General features: G+C 40.9%; 1 protein-coding gene across 1 annotated transcript in view; it reads left to right on the top strand.

Moving 5' to 3' along the window:
- The window catches only part of lrba (LPS-responsive vesicle trafficking, beach and anchor containing), a 622,382-nt gene that overhangs the window by 78,492 nt on the left and 516,772 nt on the right, over positions 1-27,118 (top strand). The window contains 1 exon segment of the mRNA XM_084317903.1: positions 23,116-23,347. Coding sequence (XP_084174029.1) covers positions 23,116-23,347 — 232 coding nt within the window.

Raw genomic sequence — 27,118 nt, 5'->3', positions numbered from 1 at the left:
AGGCCCCCCGAAACTACTAGTGTTGTCACGGGGCGCGCCTGTCACGGATACGTGGTGTCAACGGTGTCGTCATAGTAAGGCGGTTGTTGTATCGGTGCATTGCTCTACACTGGGCTGAAATTAAACGATTGCACATAAATTAGGTAAATAAATATTACAACACATAAATGAACTTATTTACAACTATACATACAGTAGTGACAACACACATGAACTATTTACAATACAGGGAGGCACATACAACACTCATAACTATTTACAACCAGTGTCAGAGCGAGCGCACTCAAGTTGTTCGGAAATTCTGATGGCTCAGAGTGCTCACTGGATGCTCTGACCAAAGAGTCAGTTTATCAGATTTTCAGAGTGAATTTATTAACACTTTGATCGCCATGGGTTAAATTCATAATTTACCATCCCTCGCCAGCTCTATTTGTCTATGGAGAAGTTCCCCTTCTTTGCAGGGCTATAACTTTTTAAATTCTATTGCTACATTGCCATTATTATGGCCCATTCAATGTCCTATATGTATTGTTCAGGGTGTAGCAACGTTAAACTTTTTCATTCACATATTCATACTAAAATATGGTGTAAACTAGTATAAGTATGTTTTTATCGTTTTCTGCAGCTTTCTTCAGAACGTGATTTATAGCCCTAAATGCATTATATTGATGATGAAATACAGTTTGGTAGCGATCGGCGCGAGATGAAAAATTTCAACTGGACGTACTTCTAGAATGATCTACGTATGATCTGATGATGACCGGATGGGCGGGGGATCGTTTATAATTCCGTGGGCAACGTTAGATGATTCATCCAGAGTGGGTCATATGTTCATCATAGCAGTTTATATTGAACACGTTAGAATATAACGCTGAATCTTACCGTATGTTCCTCCCGCCGTTGGACGATCAGCGTGGAGTAGACCGTTTTCGATTATGGGATGTAGAAATGCCCGATCCATTTCCAGGTTGTATAATAGTATATACGTCCAAATAACGTTGTTTATTGAGTTAGGGCGAGCGATCTATTATCCAGTGTTTCAAGATGGAGTCGCGGGAGCTATAGAGTGGCCGGACCACATTTGCATGAGTACTACTGGTTCAAAGGTTAATATCCGGTTGGCGATCTGCCGATCGGCCACCAGATGGTGCTCTTGAACCGCTAGAGAGTTGAGAGGAGATCACACTTGTGTCTCAGGGCCCCGGAAAGGAAATATGATTTCGATGACAGATTTTTTAAATATTGACATCAAAGACGAGTTAAGGCGTCCTCGGCGGAATGAGCATGGCGGGGAATGACGAGTTCCGGCGTTTTCGGCGGTTAAAGTGTTAACTCACCTTAACACATTCTGTGCCACGCCTCTTCCGGGCGACGGCTATGCGAGGCCACCCATTAAACTAATGGAGTCCGTCACCTTGTTTGTAGAGCTATAACTATATTCTATATTATAGCTATGGATACAATACTATAGTCATTTGACACTGATTTTCTTCCGGTCAAGATGCAAAAAATATTTTTTTCCCCCATCCATACGTTCCCATTTTATACCGTGGTGAATGAGTTATTTCGGAATGATCCGGGCCAATTCCTGAGAGGCTGGTTATAAGCCGCAACGTGTATAATACTAAATCCATTGGCGTTTTGTCCCTACACACGCTACAATTAAAAAATCAAATGCATATGATGGGTATTATGTTCCATCATGAATGCATGAAATGTTTTTCGATGCTTTGATTGTCACCAACGGAATACGTTATGGACTAGCGTTACACACATATGCTCGGATCGCAATGAAAACATTCTTGGATCAACGCAAGATTGATATCATATAGCCCTTACCTTGACTAGGATGTACCCCGAAAAGAATTTTCCAATTATCTGATCGCCATTCCAAGTATTGATGTCCATCGTTTCGCCAACACAATCCACCACAGAACACGGATCGGGAGTAATTGTTTCTTCTCAATCCGAGCGTTATAACCGCTACACTTGTCCGACAAAGAAGTCCGCCCGGACCTATATAATCGACGCACAGTCCAAGACACAACATTTCAAATGGTGCTCGATACCGCCGCCTGGTAGGATGCGGCCGGTACTGCACCTTCGGAGTCCCATTATGCCTTTTCCATGCAAAATACATCCCTGACATTGAATAGGGTATTAAAATCGAAAAAAAGGAAAAACGACCCAGAAACGAGAATCTTCGTTTATGGCACTGAACGACTTAGGCCCAGACACGAGCATTCTCGTGAATGGCACTGAATGGGTTAACTAGGGCCCTATGAAATCCGTTTTTATCTTTTCCTGTTTTCGGATATGAATTTTTCTGTTTTTGGATTTCTCGGTTTTACATTTTCCTGTTTTCTGATTTCTCTGATCTTATATTTTTTCCTTTGGATTTAACACAAAAAAAACTATACAAAATTATGTTTTTATCTAACTTTAATAACCGTTAATATCTGCAAACAGTGCCAGTGCAGTTCAGTGCCAGTTTAGTTATGAGTTTTCTTTTTTTCAATTAAGTTCAATGCAGTTCAACTGCCAGTGCAGTGCAATAACTAAATAATAATTAAATAGTTAAATAATACAAAATAATAATTAGTTTAAAAGAAATCAGAAAAAAACTGTAAAATCCGGTGTCTCTGAATGGATTTGGTAGCTTTTTTCTCCGTAGACCGTGCCGTAATAAGATAGTATAAAGTACACTAGGGCTGGGAAAATGTATCAATACCTATTGAATATCGTCTAACTATGAAATTGTATTGCTTTTTGAAAATGTATTTATAGATAATTGTGATACACTTTTTCTGTCTAAATCAGTGCTAACAAGCAAATAGTAAATCAGATTTCTCATAAAATGATTTCTGAAATATTTGAGTGTCTGATAGAAATTACATTTTCAATTGTATTCACCATGTGGGATCAATGTTGATTGAACATTGATTGAATTATGTTGTTTTCCATACTGTACCTAAGCAGATATTGTAATTGTGATCGATATTGAAAAAGGTCTTCTGAATGTTGTTATATAATTGTTTCCCCATATCACCCAGCCCTACCTACACCGTACACACCTATTTTTCTTGAGGTTGTTTGACCAACACAACCGTGGAAAATACTCCAGTACATGTAGAGGACATCCGTGTGTGCAGGATCATTCTCTGTTATTATCTCCAAGCAGGCTGTCCTGCCCTGTGTCTTCTGTGTGTAAGTGCTGTGGTCTTGCACAACATGCTTTGTCTCTACTCCAGAGACCGTTGGCAGACATGCCTCAAGATATTAGTGGTGGATGACTGGCTGCACTGTTTTGCAGATCCTACCTGTGCTTTTGTGAGAGCTGTAGTGGATGCGGTCATCGGTTTCACTAAAAGACTGTATTTTATATTACGAAAGGTCTATAAGACTGAAAAGGGCATTTGTGATTAAGCCCATTTATGATGACGATGGACCAGTGGTAGATGGAGTGGAAAAGGCAGAAAACCGCCTCCGTCATCCTTAGATGAATCCAATCCACTCCATAGCTCTTGGTCATCCTTTAGATGAATCCAATCCACTCCATAGCTCTCTGTCATCCTTTAGATGAATCCACTCCATAGCTCTCTGTCATCCTTAGATGAATCCAATCCACTCCATAGCTCTCTGTCATCCTTAGATTAATCCAATCCACTCTATAGCTCTCTGTCCCCCCAGTTCCATCACAGGGATCAAATGAGGACAGTTTCTCTTGTGCCTGTCTTTTGTTCACCCATCCACCTCACACTATGGCTGAACAATACAGGCTATATTGAATTCATATTGATATTGCAATATGAAATAACTCAATATCTATTTTGTGAAGACCATTTCTTAAATAACTTTTGGAATACACGACAAACGAGAAAGTGATAACATGCTATACTATGTTATTTGATACTATCTTGTCTAGCACAGTCTCTGGAGCGTAACAGTAAGAAGCATTTTGTATGAAAGTATTCTGTACTTCTGTATGACAACTATTAAAGAAACTTGAAACTACCTACTATGCTAATATTATGTCTATATTACTATACACTCAAGACTGTAGCACTCAAATTCAACACTGTTTGACGAACAATCCCTTCCTGCTGACTTGTTGTACACAACTTGTAAGTCGCTTTGGATAAAAGCGTCAGCTAAATGTAAATGTAAATACTCCCCTACAATATACTACTGAATACAGTACATCTACATGACAAGGAAATCTAAAAATATATATATGGTGCAGCTCTATAGTGTCTGCCCTGCTTTACACTGGAAGCCCAGGAAAGGATCACCAGACGGAATTAAATAAGCAAGTTCAAAGTCCCCTCTGACTGTGCCTCTGTGTTGCTCATGGAGACAGCGTTCTGTGGGTTGGCTCCTCTCCAGTGTGTATCGACCTAGCATTTCTAAAGAGTAGTGGTGTGTGTGTGTTTGTTGTTCCAGGAAGAAAAAAGGAGAGGGGTGCATGTGAGCATATTGCAAGGTTTCAGTGAGGTCTAATTGTATTGAGGTTAACTGAAAATTGCATGTTGGTGAAAACATGCTCCACAACCATGTTGGCGTCTTGGGTATTATTTGGCATTAGTTCATTTTCCTGCATCAAGTGTTTTTTATCTGGGACAACAACACAACACTGACTGGGCTGATATATAGTTTACTGCAGACCACCAGAGTCTCCCTTTAGTCCTTCAGTGATTTTGCTTTATTTCTTAAGTCTGGAGTTTTTTAGCCTTTGTGATGGATAGGGGCAGCCGGGTCTCTCTGTGCTCAGTGAGTCACCACAGTCACGACTAGGGCTGACCTTCGAATTTTTTTTTGACAATCGAAGCTTCGGGGCCGAGCTTCGATTTTAATTCGAAGCTTCGAATTAAAAAGAAATTAATTTATATATATATATATATATATATATATTTTTTTTTATATATCTTATATTGTGGGACTTGTACAGCACTTTGGTAAACTTTGTTGTTTTTAAATGTGCTCTATAAATAAAGTGGATTGGATTCATGAATTAAGTAGCCCCTTTCGTGACTGTGACGCAGCCAACACAGTGTGATTTAATTCAAGGTGGATTGCTGTTGTCGTTTGAACAACTTCAGATTTCATGGGAACTACCAATCTCTCAAATCAAGAATGTTTAAGATGAATGAAGTAAGATTTTGATTATTTGAAATATGGCCGGTGTAGACTAAACTATGCACAGAATTATGTCGGTCTACAAGGTCCGGATTCTACATGGTCCGGCAATGTAGACCTTGTAGACTCCACTACAGACCAATTATCAGTGAATCTTCATGCATTTTTAAGAAGGGCTACTTCCACAAAAAAACAAAGAACTCACCAAAACATCTCAGTAGCACCTTATCTAAATGTTCTATTTCATATATGGAGATTCATATTTATTTATGTATTGCATGCATTTCTACATTTTATTTCCTATTTTGTTTATTCATCCCAGTATATTTCTTTCTTATGTGTGGAATTCTACAAGGCATTTACATTCACATTTACATTTAGTCATTTAGCTGACGCTTTTATCCAAAGCGACTTACAAGTTCTGTACGACAGGTCATCAGGAAGGATACAACTCTATCAGCTGAGTAACAATATTCATCAAAGTGTTGCGTGTTACAGTGTAGGTTAGTTTATTAGGACAAGTGCATGACAGTAAGGTTAGTTAGGGTTAGATTTTTTTAATTTAATTTTTTTAATTTTATTTCAGATAATGGTTGAAGAAGTGCGTCTTTAGTCGATGGCGAAAGATTGGATGGGATTCGGCTGTCCTAACTGGGGTGGGTAGTTCTGTGGGGCAAGGACAGAGAATAGGCGTGTAGGTGGTGTATATGTGTTTGAGAATGATATCCTTCAAACAGGCAATAGTGATGATATAATTTGGGCAGTGCTGAGCTGGGTTACTTTCCTCCAGTGTATTTGTCCCCCGGCCCCACCCAATGGCCCCATGCACACACACAGCTTGTGCCATCGAACGAAGCTTCGAACTATTTAAGACAGCCCTAGTCACGACTCTCTGGTTCAGGTGAAACCACAATGTACATTGTGTTGTATTGTTGTGACTTTAGGTGTTCCTCTGCTGAGATTATTTTCAGAATTTCTACCATCAAATCTTTGTCTGTTTTAAGACTACACGTTTGGCCTAAAACGGGTATTATTATTTAGATTATTTTAATGGTTTTGCTTTTCTGGACATTTTCCAGTCGCAGATGTAACGTTGTAAACGCTAGTCCTGCCGGAGTATTTAAACCCCGCCCGCACGGCTCAGATCGGCCCAGAAAAGAAACTACACCATTTCTAATGGAGTGTAATACCGGCTGGAAGGTGTAGGCGGCGGTATTTGCCCTTTTGCGAGCTCAGACCCATTACATTCCCAATGATAACATCAGGCTGGATGGATGAAAAATTTATGGATATAGCTAATAAAAGAAATAACGATTAAAACCCAAGTTTTCTCGTGATTGGCGCTCAAGCGATGGCGAGTTAACCCGACTTTTTTTGCATTGGCGCCCAATGAGTTAAGGACATGTTTGCATGTCTTAAAGTTAATTCAGGCGGCATTTGAACGGATGTTTTTTCTTTTTCACTCTTACAAGACAAGCAGCAGTTTCATTTCCTCATCAGTGGTTGTGGTTTGTAGAAGGATGTGAGATTGTAGTTTTTATGAATTACTGGCCGATATTCAGTTGCGGTAATGTGAATTTCTTTTGTCCAAAATGCACCGTAACACAAAATTGTGTTTAATAAAGTCACCTATTTCCTTTTCATTATTTCACTTTCCTTATTTACCTTTTCATAATACTTTTATAAATCTTTCTTGTTCCATAGTTTTCGGTATTGGCCTACTTTGGTTTGCATCCTAAATTAATTGGCAAATGCCTGCCTTTAGACATGTGTCAGAAATGCAAGCTGAGGCCACAATGAGACATAATAAGGTCTGAATCAGACATTCCAGTGTCTCCAATAAGTGAACAACTTTCTCTAATCTTCGTGATCACAGGTAAATGAACAGATCAATGTTCCCTGCAGACTCTTTTGACATAATGTATATTGGTCCTCGCGTTGAACACGAATGTAACAGACCACACAATGCAATGGCAAGGTTATACCCATCAATATACCTAGTCTGCCACCACTGTAAGCCTATGGAGATGTTTACCTTCTTTGCAGGGCTATAACTTTTAAATTTGTATTGCTATATCGACATTACTATGGCCCATTCAACATCGATTATCTATTGTTCAGGTTGTGGGAACGTTATACTTTTTAATTCATACATTCATACAAAAATACTCTAGAATATAAGTATGTTTTTATCGTTTTCTGCAGTAATTCCTAGAACGTGAGTTATAGGCCTAAACGTATATATAGATTATCGATTGCAGTTTCTTCCCTAGACACGCTATATTAAAAAATTCAAATGTACATGATCGGTATAGTTATGATTCATCATGCGTGGAGGAAAGGGGGGGGGGGTCGTTTAAAATTCCGTGATCGTCAGTAAATGCTTTATGTAGTATGGGTTGATTTATTGATCAGATGGTTTGTAAATAAAGAAATGTACAATTGGGCTGAAAATAACGTTAGTGTCCTCTTACCGTGTGTCAAAGAGACTGGCGGTGAAAGATCCCAAGCATACGACGTCGATCGCCTAGGTCCATTTTCGGTTTGTATGTCGCAATAAACGCCGAAATCATATAGATTATTAAGTTTATAAAGCGATCCATTATGTACATTGTCTCTGTCGGGAGTCATGCAACAATATCTGACGGCCGGATGAATTTAATCGATGCACAGCAGCCATATCCTGTTTACCAGTGTAACTCGCCCGACCATCCACCAGGCGGCGGTATTGAGCCGTCGTTGCCTTCACCTATAGGGTCGAGCTGGAGCGTCGCGGGTGTATATATGAATTATAAATGCCATGTCGAAAAAATGAAATATTGATCTCAATAACGCTGTACAGTGAGGTCTGGCGCTCAAAGCATGGCGGGCAATAACGTTTTAAAGCGTGGATGGCGGTGGATGTGTTAATGTTGTAACACACTGTACAAAAAGAATTGCATGATCATGTATTATGTTTTTAAATATCAACATCTGGCCATCCTCTGTAAATGTTATCAAACTCCTCTGACCTCGTCTGGTCTTTCCAAAGACCCAAGAGACGGGACAGTAATATACATATTTATGGAAAAGGCTCCCTCTTGTCTAGTATATTACACTCTTATACTAAACATGTAAAGGTACCGAAATCTGGTACCGATTGATCTAGCATGAATCGGTACTCTGTAGGACCGATGTAATTCGGTCGGTACCCTTAAAAGTACAGAGTTCGGTACCCAACTAGGGCTGGGCGATATGACGATATTATATAAATATCGGGTACAGTTCATTAACGATACACTTTTTAAACGTATCGTGGATATCGTGATGTTTTGCCCAAGAGGCTTGTGTCGCGTCAATCTGGTCCACACGTTGACACTTTTGAACAGCGCCGCCCCACACACACACTACTGCATCAAAAGTGACTACTTATGATAACAAAGGCATTCGTTTTGTGGCATTAACGTTATAATAATAATAATGCAGGACCTGTTCAGAGGTCTCTATATAGTTACACTTTCAATAACATCAGCGTATTTACATAGTGCCGACCGAGGTCGACCTAGATATAGCAAGCTCGTTCATATCTCAGCCCGTGCTGACTCAGTTGTGCCCATTCTGCGGTCTGTTAATAACGTTTTCAATCAGACAGATGTATGGAAAGGCTTTTATTATAACATCCGTTGAAGTAAAATCATTATGCCTCCAGTCGTTTAGTCCTTCTGCGGAGCTAAAAGCTAAACGTCGGCCGCGGCGAGCTGCCATTGTTATTGTCATTGAGCTCTCCAATGGCGGAAGTAAAAAATAAATACGCGCTTTCCGATTGGTGCTAAGAACAGCAGGGCGGGTGCAAGCGATGTGACGTAATTGGCAGACGCGACTGTCAATCAAAATGATTCTGTTTGCCGACTGAATGAATGAGAACGTTATTAAAAGATTGCAGCATGGGTACAAATAATACAGTACAGCTCAATACAACAACAGTCAACAGCGGACTGGAGGATGCAGACCAGAGAAAGACTTTCGTCTTGTTTACATCAGGGTCCCCCATTTTCAATTCATCATATTTCATATCTAAATCATATAATATCTCATTGCTAAATATATGCAATATATAATCTAATAATCCAATAATCTAAATCTAATATATAATATAAAAATGCTAAATGCATGGGTATTTTATTTTGTCTTTAATGTTAGCTTGCAAACTCAAATACTGTCTTGGTAAGCCTCATAATGAATTTTGGGGAAAAAAAGAAAAACATTGTGATGCGTATCGTGTATCGCCGAAAGGTCAGAAAATATCGTGATATCATATTTAGGCCATATCGCCCAGCCCTATACCCAACCCTAAGAAGCCGTGCCATTCCTCGCTTGGATCAACAATGAATCTGAAATCAACGCTATATTATTGGTATTATGTTTCATCATGCATGCATGAAAGGGTGGGGGGTTTACTTTTTATGCTTTGATCGTCACCAACGGAATACGTTACACAGTACATTACAGACACACGCTCCGATTGCGGGGAATGAATTATTGGTCGATCAACACAAGATTGATAGCATATAGCCCTTACCTTGACAAGGATGTACTGCAAAAAGAATATTCCAATTATCTGATCGCCATTCCAAGTATTGATGTCGATCGTGTTGCCAACATAATCCACCAAAGAACATGAATCGATGGTGCTTGATTCTCCCCAATCCATGTGTTATAAACGTTACTCCTGCCCGACAAGGAAAACCCGGACTGGACTTTTTAGATCGGCGTACAGGCTGAGCCAGAGGGCTTCCAAGGATGTGCAATACCGGCTGCAAGGCGTTAGGCGGCGGTATTGGACGTTTGCGATCTCAGACCCATTCCCGATGATAACATCAGGCTCCCTCGATGGATTATGAATGGAAATAGCCAACAAAAGAAATGACTACCAAAACTCGACTTTTCTCGGTTTGGCACTCAAGCGATGGCGAGTTAACCCGACTTATCTCGGGTCTGGCGTCCAATGTGTTAACGGGAGAGTGGGAGACATCATGATGGAGCACAGCGGGAGAGAGGAATAAAAGACTGTCAAAATTGACCACCTGTTGAGTTTATGTTGGACAGATAAACCTCAAAAGTAGATGTTTTGGTCTGGCACGGTCAAATAGAGTTTAGAGGGCTACTGACATTAAGTTTCAGCCCGTTATTGTGTGTTGGTACATTAATATATGCGTGAGGCCGTGAGCCATGAGATATTGTTCAATAACATGAAATCTACAGAAAGCTCAGCTTAGGGCTGGGCGATATGGCCTAAATATGATATCACGATATTTTCTGACCTTTCGGCGATACACGATGCACATCACGATGTTTTTCTTTTTTACCCCAAACAATTCATTATGAGGCTTACCAAGACAGTATTTGAGTTTGCAAGCTAACATTAAAGACAAAATAAAATACCCATGCATTTAGCATTTTTATATTAGATTTAGATTATTAGATTATATATTGCATATGATTTAGATATGAAATATGATGAATTGAAAATGGGGTACCCTGATGTAAACAAGACTAAAGTCTTTCTCTGGTCTGCATCCCCTTAACAATTGTATGTATTGAGCTGTACTGTACCCATTCTGCAATATGTTAAAGTTTTAAATCAATCAATCAATAAATAGCATTTTAGCATTTTTATGAAACTACTGTATATATGTATGTCTCTAAATGTTTTGATGAATTGAAAATGGAGGACCCTTATGTAAAAAAGCCGAAAGTCTTTTTCTGGTCTTCATCCTCCTGTACTGTATTGTACCCATTCTGCAACCTTTTAATACAGTTTTCATTCATTCATTCTGACGGAAACATAATCATTTTGATTGACAGTCGAGTCTGCCAATGACGTCACACCGCTTGCACCCGCCCTGCTATTCTTAGCACCAATCGGCAAGCGTTATTCGTTTTTGACTTCCTGAATGTCCCGTGTGCTGAACATCAACAAAGCTACTAACGTTAGCTCCCCGCGGCCGTCGAGTAGGAGACCAGTGCTTCACAGGATGACTAAATGAGGCATAATGATTTTACTACAACGAATGTTATAATAAAAGCCTTTCCATACATCTGTCTGATTGAAAACTTTATTAACAGACATCGGAATGGGCATATCTCAGCACAGGCTGAGATATGAACGAGTAACGTGTGGACAGATTGACGCGACACAATCCTCTTGGGCAAAACATCACGATATCCACGATACGTTGAAAAAGTGTATCGTTAATGAACTGTACCCGATATTTATATAATATCGTCATATCGCCCAGCTCTAGCTCAGCTGTAATTATTGTAGGATACGTGTGTGTGTGTGTGTGTGTGTGTGTGTGAGCGAGGGGGAGAGTGAGTTGTTTGCCATGCTTTTCTTTCTTTTTCTTTTGAATTATCTTTGAGATGTTAATCGAGTGAAGGTAAATTAATCCATGCTGCTTCACGGTGACTTTTCCGCTACCCCTTATTCACTCACGGTCCGGAGAAGAGTGTTGTTTGTCTGTCTACTCGTCACTCTCTGTTTCAACCCGTCTGATAATGCTACGAGTGGGGCAGAGAGTCAAACTGTGCCTTACAGAGACTTGTATTCGCGTTGGTTGCTCTGTGGATATATTTATTTATTATTTATTTTTAATTATTTCTTCTCAAAGATTACTCTATATAAAAATGCTATATATAGCACCTTTAACAGTGGATTTCCTATATAACGGCGGATTTCCACAATAGTTTTATCTCGATAAATCTTGTTTTCAGCCCAAATCGTAATAAAAAATAAAATGTGATTAATGGCCCCCGGCCCCAGTCTGCGCCCCATTGAGACTCAGGTGGGATAGTGGGTAAACGTGACTGCTGGCACCATGGTTATTCTCTGTGGATGAGGGTGCAGCTCCTGCTTCAACACCATTAGTGTGACTGTGATCTGTTTGAGTGTTCACACTGAAATGAGCTTTATGTGTCCACAAAATCACTCTCCCATGCATGCTCATCGTTGAAGTGGCTCCACCACAGCAGTGCATTTTAATGACATCACTCCCGGCTCTCTCTGAATTTTAGCTTTGAGAGAGACTTATTCATGCTCCCCCAGATGTACAGCTGAACAAAAAGAATTCCAGCGCACCATTTTCACATGCGTTAACTTTAAATAATGCAATGCTTTCAGTCGCCAGAACTTTCATGTGTCATACTGAAACGCCACATTATTAATACGTTGAAGATGATGAGCAGGATTTGTTTCGTTCCACTGTCGAGATCCCGTTTTGTCCCCCTATGAATCTATTGAGCAGGGCTGGATAAAAAAATAAATAAAATGAATGTCTAATACATTTTAATTCGAATAATCTGATATCGATTCATGAAGAATCTCTTTCTCTTTTGAGAATCTCTTTCATATTCAAGCTGAATTGTAACTGAAATATCCCTAACCAAATCAATATTGAAATTAGGGCTAACCTTCAAAGGTTTTTTTGGCATTTGAAGCTTCGGGCCGAGATTCGATTTTAATTTGAAGCTTCGAGATAAAAAAAAATATATGTAATGTTGTGAGACTTGTACAACACTTTGGTCAATTTTGTTGTTTTTAAATGTGCTCTATAAATAAAGTGGATTAGATTAATTAATTAAATTAATAATGAGTCGGGAGCTGCGCTGCCTGGGCGGCTGCTCTCCGTTACACAGCCAACAACATTACATTACATAATTATGTTGCAACCTTAGTCTATAAAGCAAACAATTATATAAATATAAACTAAAAGGAGAAAACCTTCAAAGGAAAGAAGGGACCGCACACTCCACAGGACTCGTTTTTGCTTATTTATTGTTTGCACAACGCGTTTCGCTGTCGCTTCCTCAGGTGCTATCCAGCAGGTGTCATCAATGATCATCATTATGTATAGCATGCTCCACCCCACATCGTAATACATCAAGCCCATTGGCTACTCAATTATCACATTTAATTTGATGATTTTGCAGGATGTAATGCATACAACTCTTAGTATAAAAATGATGCATAGACCACATATATACATACTCATTTTTGAAAATTATATAATACAAAATGAGAGAAGTGACAAATCTTAACATATCAAGCCCATTGGCTACTCAATTATCACATTAAATTTTATCATTTTGTAGGATACATATCACTTTTATGTATAGAAATGCCTAGATACCACATACATACAGACTCATTTTTGAAAATTATATATAATAAAGCAATATGAGAGAAGTGACAAATACCTAGGTCATTAGACCTGATAAATAGTTTAAAACAGACTTAAAACCACACCCATATAGGTTACACAGAACGGATAGTGGTTACAAAAATGGATTCAGCTCGAGGGATTCATTTAGACCATGGGGTTCCACAGAATTCAAAGTAAAAATCCAGTACGCTTCCCTTTGTAAGAGAAGCTTTACTATATTACCGCCCCTCGGTGGTAGGGTGACTCTTTCGATTCCAATGAACCTTAGAGAGGCTGTGGAACCATGATCTCTCTCCTTATAGTGTCTCGCAATGGCATAATCCATATTGTTGTTCCTAATGGCTGCCTTGTGTTCTGCTATTCGCACCTTCAAATTTCGTTTTGTTTGTCCAACATAGACCTTACCACAAGGGCATTTCAGCATGTATATCACATGAGTGGTGTTGCAATTAATAAGGTCCCTTATTTTATATTCCTGCCCAGACTGTGGGTGGTAGAAAACTTTTGTTTTCATAGTGTTTGAACAATGGGTACATCGACCACATTGATTGAGTAGCCAATGGGCTTGATATGTTAAGATTTGTCACTTCTCTCATTTTGTATTATATAATTTTCAAAAATGAGTATGTATATATGTGGTCTATGCATCATTTTTATACTAAGAGTTGTATGCATTACATCCTGCAAAATCATCAAATTAAATGTGATAATTGAGTAGCCAATGGGCTTGATGTATTACGATGTGGGGTGGAGCATGCTATACATAATGATGATCATTGATGACACCTGCTGCATAGCACCTGAGGAAGCGACAGCGAAACGCGTTGTGCAAACAATAAATAAGCAAAAACGAGTCCTGTGGAGTGTGCGGTCCCTTCTTTCCTTTGAAGGTTTTCTCCTTTTAGTTTATTTATCTCTCTTGCGCTGACCTGCACCTCCAGTCGGGGTCCAACCAGATGTGCACGAGTCCTATCTAGTTTAATTATATAAATATGTATATGTAGTTAATAGAGACAAAGGCAGAATTCGACTTAATTTTTTATTAAGACATGTTTTTATATGGGTTGGGACACTAAAAAATACTATAGAGAATTGTCAGTACTGTAAAGTTTAAACCTTTTAAAATCTTAGACAAACGAAACACTTTGCTTTCATGAAATATTGTAAGCCGTCATTTGAGGCTTTATAAAAGCAGCACAATGAACACAAATCTGTCAGTGCCGAGTCCGACCTCATCTTAAATAACAAACGGCATTGCTTGTTGTAGTTAACAAAGAGAGGCACAGTTAATGAGGCATATGACGTTTGTTGCATTGGAGGCGCAAGATTTTGCAGAAAAAAGTTCTTTTTTTCTTTTTTAATATATTAGAATTTTATTTTCCCATTTGAATCCCATGCCCATCGAACGAAGCTTCGAAGTATTTAAGACAGCCCTAATTGAAATCACCTAGTATTGAAAGCTGGTGGTTCTACGGAGTACAGATGTATAGTGAAATACCCATGGAATCTACGGAGTACAGATGTACTGTATAGTGAAATGCCCATGGAATCATGGAGTGGTTCTTCTACTGAGTATTCTCTCTCTCTCTCTTCCCCCACCCCCCCCTGGTCAGCCTGACTCTGATGGATGGTTGACTTGCCTACTGCGTCAGGCTCGTAAATCACCTGTTACGGTGGCAAAGAGGCGCCCCGTCATCCATTAGCGCGGTGGTCGTGGACCTATAGCAGCAGTCACAGAGGCCCCCCACCTCCAAATGAATGTACTACTGTACATGTCTGGAGGCAATGGTGTGATTTGTCCACTCGCCTTGGCAACAGGGTGAAGGAGAGGAAGAGCAGAGACCTACGAGTCAAGTCATTACTTCTGTTTGTATTGTAGTGGTGTTGTGAAAGGAACATGCCAACATTACGGGAAATGAGCTTTACCATTTTCTCCAGAGTCGGACAAGATGATGGATACTGATTTAGGTTCTGCTTCCATTAATTTGTTCTAAGCTAGGCTAGCTTGCAGTTGCAGCTGTCGCACAGACTAACCTAGATGGCTCTACGAGACTAACCTAGAAGATGACCCAGAAGAGACTAACCTAGAATGACCTAGAGACCAGCAAGATGAGTGGAGTAGACTTTATCCTCTGACCTGTTTGCTCCCCACAGACATAGCCACGTATGCACACTTGCGCGCACACACACACACGCACACACACACACTTAGCTCACAGTTAATCCGCCCTCACTCATTTTAATGGGACAGTTTCCATCAAATCGGTTAGGGGATTTATACCTTTCCAAGAGTCCAATCAAATTGTTTCCACCCTCCAGCCGGTCTTGTGGCAAATCGTAGCAATCACTCTTCCATTTTTCTTTTGTTATTTCCCACCTCCTCCCTTTAAAGCTCACAACCTGCCCCACAATATTAATATTGACATCTGCATTGTTATTTATTTTCCTTATCATTTCCTATTAGGCAGGGTTCGGTAATAAAAATGTCACCACTACCATTAGACGGTGAGAAATTGTGACATTTATGGTTCCTACAATTTATTTCTAGACACAAAAAAGAGCATTATTCCTTTGGCAATAGGACAAGCATGCACACCTCACTTCTGCTGATCATAACCTGTTCTTACCTAAACGTTACCAGTAAGGCTAACTAGCAAGACCGAATCCATTCACTAACATGACTTGTTTACTGTGACTGATAATATTCACATTTTCATATACTGTAAGAAAAAAAATGTTGGCCTTAAATAGTAATGTTGGCCTTAAATAGTTTCTAAAATAAGTTACAAAAGTAAAAAAAAAAAATGCGTTTTGGAAAATAGCTCTTTATTTGATCATCATAATTTTCTTTTTCTATACAGAGATATCGACATAGGTAAATATCGGTATCGGCCAGAACAGCAATATTAATATCGGCTATCGGTATCGGCCACAATTTTCACATCGGTGCATCACTATCTATTTATATTGGATATGGTGCTATATATGTTGTTGTATAATATTATATTATTTTTGTATTCTTTTATATGGGTTTTCAACCTTCATTAGATAGTAGGCTATACAATGTAAAATGGAAGTACAGTTGAAAGGTCATTCACAAAGGTCATGATTCTCATTTGACCCCAGGACATTGAGTACATAGTGGCATGTGTGTGCCCAGAGGGTCTTGTTCTCGAGACACTGCAGTGGTTTTTGTGAGATTCTGTAATGGATGAGTGTGTTCCCTCTACGGACCCCCGTTTCACAATAAAATGAATGATATTCATGAAGTTTACGTTATTATTTTGTGTTTTATTTCAATTCTATCTTTTGAATTCTAGAACTTCATCGCTTTCAATGACCAGAAGACATTGTTATATCTAGGGGCTGGGCGGTATGACATTTTTTTTTCAGATATCTATATACTATGTCAGTGGTTCCCAACCTTTTTTGAGTACTGTACCACCAAAGCATTTCAAGCCAACCAAAAGTACCACCTACTACGCAATCAATCGTGGTGATGCCCAGGATGTATAATTAATAAATTAATAGTATTGTGGCAGACTGTGTGTGTGTGTGTGTGTGTGTGTGTGTGTGTGTGTGTGTGTGTGTGTGTGTGTGTGTGTGTGTGTGTGTGTGTGTGTGTGTGTGTGTGTGTGTGTGTGTGTGTGTGTGTGTGTGTGTGTGTGTGTGTGTGTGTGTGTGTGTGTGTGTGTGTGTGTGTGTGTGTGTGTGTGTGTGTGTGTGTGTGTGTGTGTGTGTGTGTGTGTGTGTGTGTGTGTGTGTGTGTGTGTGTGTGTGTGTGTGTGTGTGTGTGTGTGTGTGTGTGTGTGTGTGTGTGAGAGAGAGAGACCTGGATAAAATCACATGGTCACACAGGTTGGCAGTTTATTGAAGTAAAGCTTTAGTTCTGAGACACCATTCACTATGGATAGCCACCAGCCACCATGACAGCACAGAGCAGTGTATAGTCAAATCGGCACGTACATTAAAATTGGCACGGCGGCCGATACGTGGCACAGCGGCCCTACATTAAAATTGACATGGCGGCCCATCCTGTGTGTGTGTGTGTGTAGCTAAGGTGAAACCTGGGAGTGGAAGAAGGAGAGAAGTGATGAGGAGAGATAGAGAAGAGGAGATTTTTGTCTGTGTGACCCAATGCGACAATTAATGTGACACTTAAATCATATATTCAATCATAACTAATCATATAAATTATAATAGCCATTGTTTAAAGACTAAAGAAAAGTTAGTAACTCACCAATTAATGTGACACTTGAGCCTGTCATACAAGCTAAGAACAGTTGTGTCTTTACCTTGAAGAGAGAGATTCAGCTGGTTGAGTTTACTGAAAATATCAGAGAGGTATCCCAGCCGAGCTACCCAGTCTGCGTCGTCGAACATCGCCACAAGGGGGTGTGTGTGCTCAGACAGAAATGCCCTCACTTCATTGCGCAGCTCGAACAGCCGCTGTAACGTCTTCCCTCGGGATAACCACCTGACGTCGGTGTGAAGCAGGAGCTGTTTATGTTCTGACCCACCGTCTTCACAAAGTGACTGAAACAGTCTATGATTCAAAGGCCTGGACTGTATGAAGTTGATCACTTTTACGGCATCATTCAAAACAGCATTTAACTTTGGACTCATTCTCAGCTAGTGCTTCTCGGTGAATCATAGCATCCATGTAACGTCAGGGTTTACCTTTTTTACGTGTGCCATTAATCCATTTACTCTGCCGGTCATCGCCGCAGCGCCGTCTGTGCACACATGAGAGCAGTATTTCCAATCCAGCTTGTGTTGAGAGAAAAAATTGTCAATAACGTTAAAAACGTCCAGTCCAGTAGTTCTCCCCGTGAGCCAGGCCACGTGAGCGGATCGGCGCGGCAGAGAAATCCGCTCTTCGCTCTTTAAAGCTTGGTCCGCTCCGCTAATCGCTCATGTTGACCCCGCCCCTAAGTCGCTCTCCGCTCGCTCCCCACTCACCTTGAATCGAGCGCTCCCCGCGCCAGATCGCTCGGCAGTTTTTCTTTTTCTTTTTTGGAGCATGGTGTAAATGAGCTCAAACTACAACAGTCTACACCCCTGGGCCCCTTAACAATTGTTTGTATTGAGCCGCATTGTAATTGTAGCCACTGCAATGTTAAATAACGTTGTTTATCCATTCACTAGCTCTACTAAGCGATGATAGGCTAGCCGAGCCACAATGCTATGGTCGCTGCCATTAACGTTAGCATGTAAGCTAACGTCAACAACAATGGCGTCGATACTTTTTCTAACAGGAGTGAGTGTGGGCGTCATAGATATCTATGGTGGGCGTCTCTACAGTGACGAAGCCTGAACCCTTCTCATTGGTTGAAAATGGCCTTCATGTTTGTACATCGCCATCTGTTGCTTTGGCATTGTACTGCATGTATATATTACATCAACAGTGTTAAACCACTGTGAGCGGCCTGGAGTGGATTGGAGCGGAGGAGAACTCTCGCTCCGGACGTCGCGCCGACTCATTTTAAAACCCACTCCTCGCTCACGTCAAAACCGCCCGCTCCGCGCCCCGCGCCGCTCACGCTCCGATCCGCTCACATGGCCTGCCGTGAGCACAGAATGTGCTCGTTCATTTCCAAAGTGTCTTTGTAACGCACAAACGCAATCAGTTGTGCTTCCCCACTGACATCCGTCGATTCATCCAACTGCAAAGCAAACATACCAGATGCTTTACATTGTTTCTGGATGAACCAGCTCGACTCAGCCATTGATCCATAATGATTTTTATCTAAATAAACACCAGCGCATTCACTTGATAGGATGTTGTTTTGCTAGCCAGCGCGCCACTACAATGATGATAATTCAGAGTATTTTTTTTCTTTAATGAACACCTGACAGCTGACAGACAGTCCGGCGCCGGCGGGCGGGAAGCTGAACTCCGCGCCAATAATAATATAATTATAGCCAGCAAATGATTACTTAATTTGAATGCCCCCAATTTTGGGTACATTATTACAGATTATGCATTATTCATTATTTGGGTACAGTTTTCATGTAAAATTTTTAATAAAAAAAATTTAAAAACATTTTTTTTTTTTTTTTTTTACTTTTCAAAATCTTTTCACGTACCACCTGGGGACCACCCACGTACCACTAGTGGTACGCGTACCACCGGTTGGGAAACACTGTACTATGTGACCGGGCCCAGTGGTAAGAGACTCATGTCTGGAAGTCTGATCGCGAGACAATTTATGAAATGTTTCTATTTCTATCTTCTCTGAGTCTTGGAAGTTTAACCAGATTCAAATAAGCATCTTCAAATATTTTCAGTTTACATTCTGTACTTTCATAATCTGTAAAAATCTGAAATATTACAGAGGGAGACTTGTGCAACGTTATACTGCTGGGTTCGGTTACATATCACAATATCATATTGGAAATCGCAAGATAAATAGGCTTATCCAATTGCTGTTCTACCGATTATTCCATTGATTCATCAAGCAATCTGATGAATACTTTTGCTTTATTGATTAGCAATAATAATGTGCCATGCTTTACATGATGTTTGTCAGTTTATAAGTGTAATGTCAGCTAGCTAACGTAATGTTAGCATCAAAAGCAATCGATAATATTAGTGAACGTTAGCTAACTTGTGAGTCGATCAACTTTCTTGACTTGAAAAAAATATATTTTTAAATCGATAAACATGTGTAATTCATGGCACAATTCAAACGGGATCAAGATAATATTTGACTCTTGCCATTGTCTACCATATGTAAGGTACCTACCGTACCATGGGGGACAGCGGAATGGAAGGGCTCTCTATTACTTGTTCTGAATGATGGCTGCTAGCACTAGCCATCATAGATTAGTCCCCTGTGAAAGATAGCGCTTGTTTTTCATATGTGTACATAATGTAAATATCTGTAGATGACGGCAGACATCTACTCGGTTCCACTCAGGCTTTATATTAACACCGAGAGGGCCTTTAAAGCTGAGAGAATTGAAGGAAATCATGGTTTATAACCTAGATCTACAGATCTTAAATGAGGACAGCTTCCATGTACGTGTGTGTTTTCAAGTTAGACTGGGAGAGATAAAGCCAAGGTCAGCATCGAGAGAGCAGTCTGGATATCACTTAGATGAGAGGGGGGGCAGGGCAGGCAGATAAGAGTGAGAGAGAGACACGTAGACGTTATAAATATGAGTTCTTCTGGGTTCTGAGGCAGACTAGGAGACGAGGCAGACGCGTAGACACGTTGACAAAGAGACAGCAGTAAGCTGGGGGATGGGAGGCCCTCCACCCTCCTGAGCCACGAGATAGCTAGCTTCGGCTAACAGGGAAGGCTTTTGGCGAACCACTGGGCCGCAACAACCATCGAGCTGATGAAGAGGGAGATCATTAGAATAATGAATTCAAAGACTTTCCAAGACTTTCAGAACGGTTTCCATCTATCCATGTTTATGAAAATAAACATCACGATTTAAGGAAAGGTATCACGTTTCCAGTGTCGATTTCTTCTGATTACGGATGTATTAATGGGGTGAGACAGCGTGTGACAGCCAGTAAGAGATAACCAACACAACGCAGAAACTTCACGGAACCACAGAGAGATTAAAGGCTGAAACGGGAGAATCCAACACATGTCACCCCATAACAAGTATAGGCCTCTTCAAAGGCTTCAATTTAAATGGCAAGATACCAAAGCATCATGGAAAGTAAATCGGACTCATCATATGCTTCATTTCTGGAAGTAGGTCCAGTGTTAGAATAAGAGCAAAAGTCGCAAGAAATTGCATTATCGAATAACAATACATATTGAGTCACAATACATATCGAATCACAATACCTACATATTGGATCACAATACATATCAAATCACAATACCAACATATATAATCACAATACATTATCGAATCACAATACATATCGAATCGGAACCCAGTTATCATGATGATATTGTACATTATTGGCATGTTGCAGTCACCAGACTGAACACCAATAATAAAAAAATAAAAACCTAAAACATCAAGACCTGGCCATTAACGGAACGCAATACAACTGGGCATAATATAACAAGGGAGATGAACATACTCAAATACAAGGCACACATGAAAGTTCAATAGTGTGCTTAGGTAATGTAATGATGAGGCATGGTATGGGAGGTCAGTTCTAGCCAGCGGGTGTTGCAGTAATGGCTGCTTGGTCCTCTAGAGGAGGATTCTGTGGCTTCTAAATAGCCTTCTTTTGTCCATCTGTCTGACTACTACCTGTCTCTGGGCCTGTTTATCTACCGGACTATCTTTCTATGGCTCCGTCTCTGTTATGTCCTCTTTTTGTGTCAGCCTGTCGTTTACTTCATCTGTCCCCATGTTTCAGTCTCTCTCTCTGTCCCAGTGTCTCACTGACTGCTGTGAATAGGTGGCCTCTGCTGGAGGATGCAGGCGGAATTACAAAGAGACGGATACAGTCAGACAGACAGGGATTTCTGCTGACAGACAGACGGATAGTCAGACAGACGGGGATTTCTGCTGACAGACCGACGGATACAGTCAGACAGACGGGGATTTCTGCTGACAGACAGACGGATACAGTCAGACAGACGGGGATTTCTGCTGACAGACAGACGGATACAGTCAGACAGACAGGGATTTCTGCTGACAGACAGACGGATACAGTCAGACAGACAAGGATTTCTGCTGACAGACAGACTGATACAGTGCTTGCTACTGACGGATAGACAGAGGAACAGATACAGTACTGACAGACGGACAGAGAAACAAACGCAGGAATACAGACTGACTGACCTCTGGTTCCCCCATGGTCTTTAATCCAGTTGGCCATGATCCAGCAGCCCTGATCCACCATTAAACAGCTGTTCAGGAAAACACACAGCCTTTTGAAGCTGTGGATTATATTGTCTGATCATTAGATGTATGTTAGTGTATGTCATGGGGGGTCTCTTCATTACTCCATACTGTTGATTTAACCATGCGCTTGTTACTGTGAACGGGCAATGCTCTCCTTCCTACCATCGTTGAGGTGTCTTTGAGCAAGGCACTAAACAACCCCAGGGCCTAACAAAAATTATGTTTTGTTTCCGGTTGCCGACCGACCCTGCCGATTTAGGTGCGACCCAATATATTTTATGAGTTTTACATTTTTATTTTATTTTTTATTTTATTTTTGTTGAGAATAAAGTTTCATAGAAATCTTAGTCAAACCTTTAGTATTATGGATATTAAACATGCTGGCAGAGTACATGCATCCATGTTGTTGTGAACATTTTAATTAAATAAAGAAATTCCCTATCCATAGTCGCCGTGGGAAAGAATAAAATAAAAAAATAAAATAAAATAAATTCCCTACCTACCCATGGCCTAACTGACAACCAACAGGAAACAAACAATATTTTTTTTTATGCCCAACTGCTCAAGTAGATCTGCTCATTGGCCAACACAGTTTGAAGACTGTTGCTGTGCTGCAGCTCCCATGTGTTGTTGGAGAGTGTGCAAGACAAGTATGCTCAGTTATCCCTCTCTGGAGAAACACATTTTAATTACCTCTTCTTCTCTTCTCTTCTCCCATCTTCCCTCACCCCTCTATCTGTCCTCCATATTCTCCTCCACCTTGCTCATGTTTTCTCACCCTCTCCTCCCTTTGCTCCCCCTTTCTCTCTCCTCTCCTTCCTTTCCCTCTCCTGTCCTCTTCCTCTACTCTCCCCACCACCCCTCTCTTCCTCACCCTCTCTCTCCCTCTACATCCCCTCTTTCTCCTCTCCCTTCCTCCCTCCACCCCTCTCTCTCTCCCCCCCAGCTTGTTGGTGGCCAGTTTGACCTGGAGATGAACTTCATCATCCAAGAGACTGAGAGCATCGTGTGCATGGTGGAGCTCCTGGACCAGTGTCAGCCCACCTGCCAGGCCGAGATCTGGAGCATCTTCACAGCCATCCTCAAGAAGAGTGTTCGCAACCTTCAGGCCTGCAGCGACGTGGGCCTCATCCGCCTGGTGCTCGAGCGAGTAGCCACCACCGACAGCATGATCGCAGGTAAACCCGGAAGCTGGAGTGAGATGCATTCTTTGAAAGTCGTAGCCTGTGGGTACAGTATAGCACCTGTAGCGCAGCGGTAATGGATTGGACACGGTGCCCCCCAGTGGATTCTCCATTCCTCTTTCTTTTTTCTTTTTGAGTCCGTATGAAGACTGAGAGGGAGACCGAGTAGGGGAGACACAGGAGAGAAGCTTCTTTATTAGGCGTGTAACGGTACACGTATCCGTACCGAACCGTTTCAGTACTGGATAGGGGTGTAAATGGCTGCTTTTTTATATAGCGCTTTTAGCCAAAGCGCTTTACAATTTGTTACTCACATTTTACCCATTCACTCACACATTCCCTCACACATCCACGGCGGAGGCAACCATGCAAGGACACATCGACACGCTGCCCAGGAGGAGCGGGAATCGAACCGGGAACCTCCGGATTGCCAGACGACTGCTCTACCTCCTGAGCCAAATATTGATCAATCCTCTGCCATTGTTGTGTAACATAACATGGCATCTCTTCTCTAGGGTCTCTGCTTCACGTGAAGTTACATCTACTCTAGAAGTGAAACTTAAACTTAAAAAGCATACACCGGTTGGGGCAATAGGCAATTAATTTACTCAAGTGGATTCCTGAACACATAATGACACCGTTATCACTGACTACTGCAGCAAGCCTAGGTGGAACTAATTATAACTTAATAAAAAATATAAATATATAATAATCATAAATCTTTTTTTCCTGTTGTACCCGAACCGTGATCCCAAAACCGAGGTACATACCGAACCGTGGCTTCTGTGTACCGTTACACCCCTAGTACTGGACCTTCGGTTCAGTACGCACTGTGTACCGAACGTATAATGCAACGGTACGTTAACCACTATCGGAACGCACATGCAGACCTTTTTTTTTTTCCATGCAGAATGGGGCCGGGTGTTCGTTCAACTCACGCACAACACAGATATTACCTGGCGAACACACACACCCTCTCTCTCAGTGCGTGAGGTGCAATTGGTGCTAGATTAAGAAGGTGCTGTCTCTCGGAGATCAAATTAATGATATGAAACGGGACCTGCATGATGCTTTTTTCTCTTCAATAACGTTTTACCCTGAGGGATGAACTTACAATAAAGTGCTAAAAAGTAGGCTACTTACATTGTTGATGCTAGAACTCTCAAAATAGCGTTTGCATAAAAAAGAAGGTAGGCCAGCTGTAGTTTAGATAGCTTGCATAAATCTGTCCCGAGATTTAAGTTTAAGTTAATCAAAATCCGAAGTATTTTCAACCAGGGCTTGAGATTGCTCAGAGTGCAAATCATGTCTTCATGACCGATGGTCGCGGTTATTGTTGTTGTTCATTACTATTAGCATGTTATTCAGCTCAATGACGTTGCGTGTCTCCTATCCGTCATGCAGTGCATTCAGTCCCACGCCCACCGGGGCTGTTTTTTTTCACATTCTAATATACTGTGTATATATATATATATATATATATATATATATAATTTTTTTTTAAAGGTTTAACAAGTCGATTTATTCATTTGAATATAGAATATTCATTGACAGCCCTACAAGTAAAATTTGTTACTGCACACTACATCACCCCTGAGTGGAACATGGAAAGCCAAACTTTCCCCCACTGTACCGAACCGTAACTTCAAAACCAAGTACGTACCGAACTGTGGTTTTTATTCTATTCACTATTGAGACAGTAGGAAGACTGAGTAGGAGACAGAGTAGGGGAAACACGGGAGAGAAGGTTCTTTATTGAGACAGTAGGAAGACTGAGAGGGGTAGGTAGGTAGTAGCATTAATCAACATCTCCCACAACTACTAGCAACAAAGAGGTAGGCAACAGACGCTAACATTAGCAAGTTGAGCAACCAAACTAGTGGCCAATGTTACACAAAAGCACCCAGCAGCAAAACAATAGTCAGTGTATACCAGGGTTTCCGTTAGAATTTTTTTTTGCAGGTCTGAGTATCCGGTAGATTTCAATCTACCGGACAAATGGGATAAATTCCGGTCAGAGTTTATTGAGCTTAAAAACAATTGATAGGCCTATATAAAGAATGACATCATCAAGGCATTTATAATATTTTTTACTTAAAACTAGGCTACTTTTGCGTATATACAGTCATTAATATATTCCAAATAAAATAAGTCCCTCGAGACTGCGTGCTGCTGCCGACTTGAGGTGTCGGTGGGCAGTCTGCCCGACCTTAATAAACAGCAGTCTGTTATAATCACATTTTTATGAGCTAACGAATTCCGTTATATTGGACATTTGTATTATTATATATTATATTATATCAAGCGAAGAACTGAGAAATTTGGCAGAGAGACGGCAACATTATCGTGGGTTTGCGCCGTGATGTATATCTCCACCTCCCAACGACTTGGTGCTGCTCATAATGTCCGGTGAAAATAATTCCCTCTAAGCACAATTTGATTATTTGAATTGTATTAAAATAGGATAAAATTAAATAGCCTATGCGATGAACGAAACAATCATTACATTTGTCGTTGCTTCACCAAGCAGCCGGTCAATGACATCCTGTGTCAGCGAGCTGGCAGCTGATATATTTACGTGAAGCATGGAGCAGGAGCAGACAGAGCAGAGCAGCGGTGTCAGCAGCGCCCCCACCCAACAGCTGAATTGCCAATGGCTGAATTGGAGTACTGCACCCTGCCAAGCCATGCTTCACGTAAATATATCAGCTGCCAGCTCGCTGACACAGGATGTCATTGACCGGCTGCTTGGTGAAGCAACGACAAATGTAATGATTGTTTCGTTCATCGCATAGGCTATTTAATTTTAGCCTATTTTAATACAATTCAAATAATCTAATTGTGTTTAGAGGGAATTATTTTCACCGGACATTATGACCGGAGAGATTAGATATGTCGGATTTCAACAGATTTTGCCGGTCAAATACCGGTAATTACCGGCTAACGGAAACGCTGGTGTATACAGCTTTATTTCACATGATTAATTGCGGCCAACCACAATAATGTTGAAATCAAATATCTGTATCTAAGTCAGCACCTCAAACTGAGATGATGTTAGCCAAGAACATTGAACACAGTGTCATTTAGTGATACAATTTACAGCATACAGTTACTTTCAAAACCAACGATTTAGATTCACAAGATAATCGCTAATGTTGTTAGCATAATGGATTGGGGTTTCCCATTATTAACATTAGCTGCTATTTATGTGTACAATAAATCTTTAGAAAATTGTACCAGCATCTTTAATACTTTTTATTCCTAAATCTACACCAATAGACCTTTCACCCAGAGTGAAATTTAGTAGTCCTCTGAGGTTGGAACGAGAATAGTTTTCTAGCATATCTCAGGTTTGTGACCTGTCCTCTGCATCTCCTCTTACCTCATCTAATGGACCCACCTGAAACCCTTCAGCTCTTTCCTGTATTTGCCACAAGAGTTATTTGTGGTGGCCCACCACAATATTGGCTAAGCCCAAGACAAATGGATTCCCTGAACTGATAAGATAACTGGATTGCTTGCGTTCAAACCTGGTCCTTTCCTCTACTGAAAGCAGCATCTCTAGCCGGCCCGTCCCCAGCCTGGCCCCGGCCCGTACCTGGCCCGTCCCGCCACAAATGAGCACTTAAACCGTGTGAACCGCTCCCTCCTCGCATGCTAAATGAAGTAACCTCTCGATTTTGAGGAATCATCGTGATGTACACTATTGCAGTATGAGTCAGTGACTGGACACAATCGCCCTGTTGCCCTTATCTCCAAATTTGT

This window comes from Notolepis coatsorum, assembly GCF_963971535.1.
Source record: "Notolepis coatsorum genome assembly, chromosome: 7".
Taxonomy (NCBI): Eukaryota; Metazoa; Chordata; class Actinopteri; order Aulopiformes; family Paralepididae; genus Notolepis; species Notolepis coatsorum.
The sequence above is the reverse complement of the archived record's forward strand: the minus strand, read 5'-3'. Positions and strand labels throughout refer to the sequence as shown.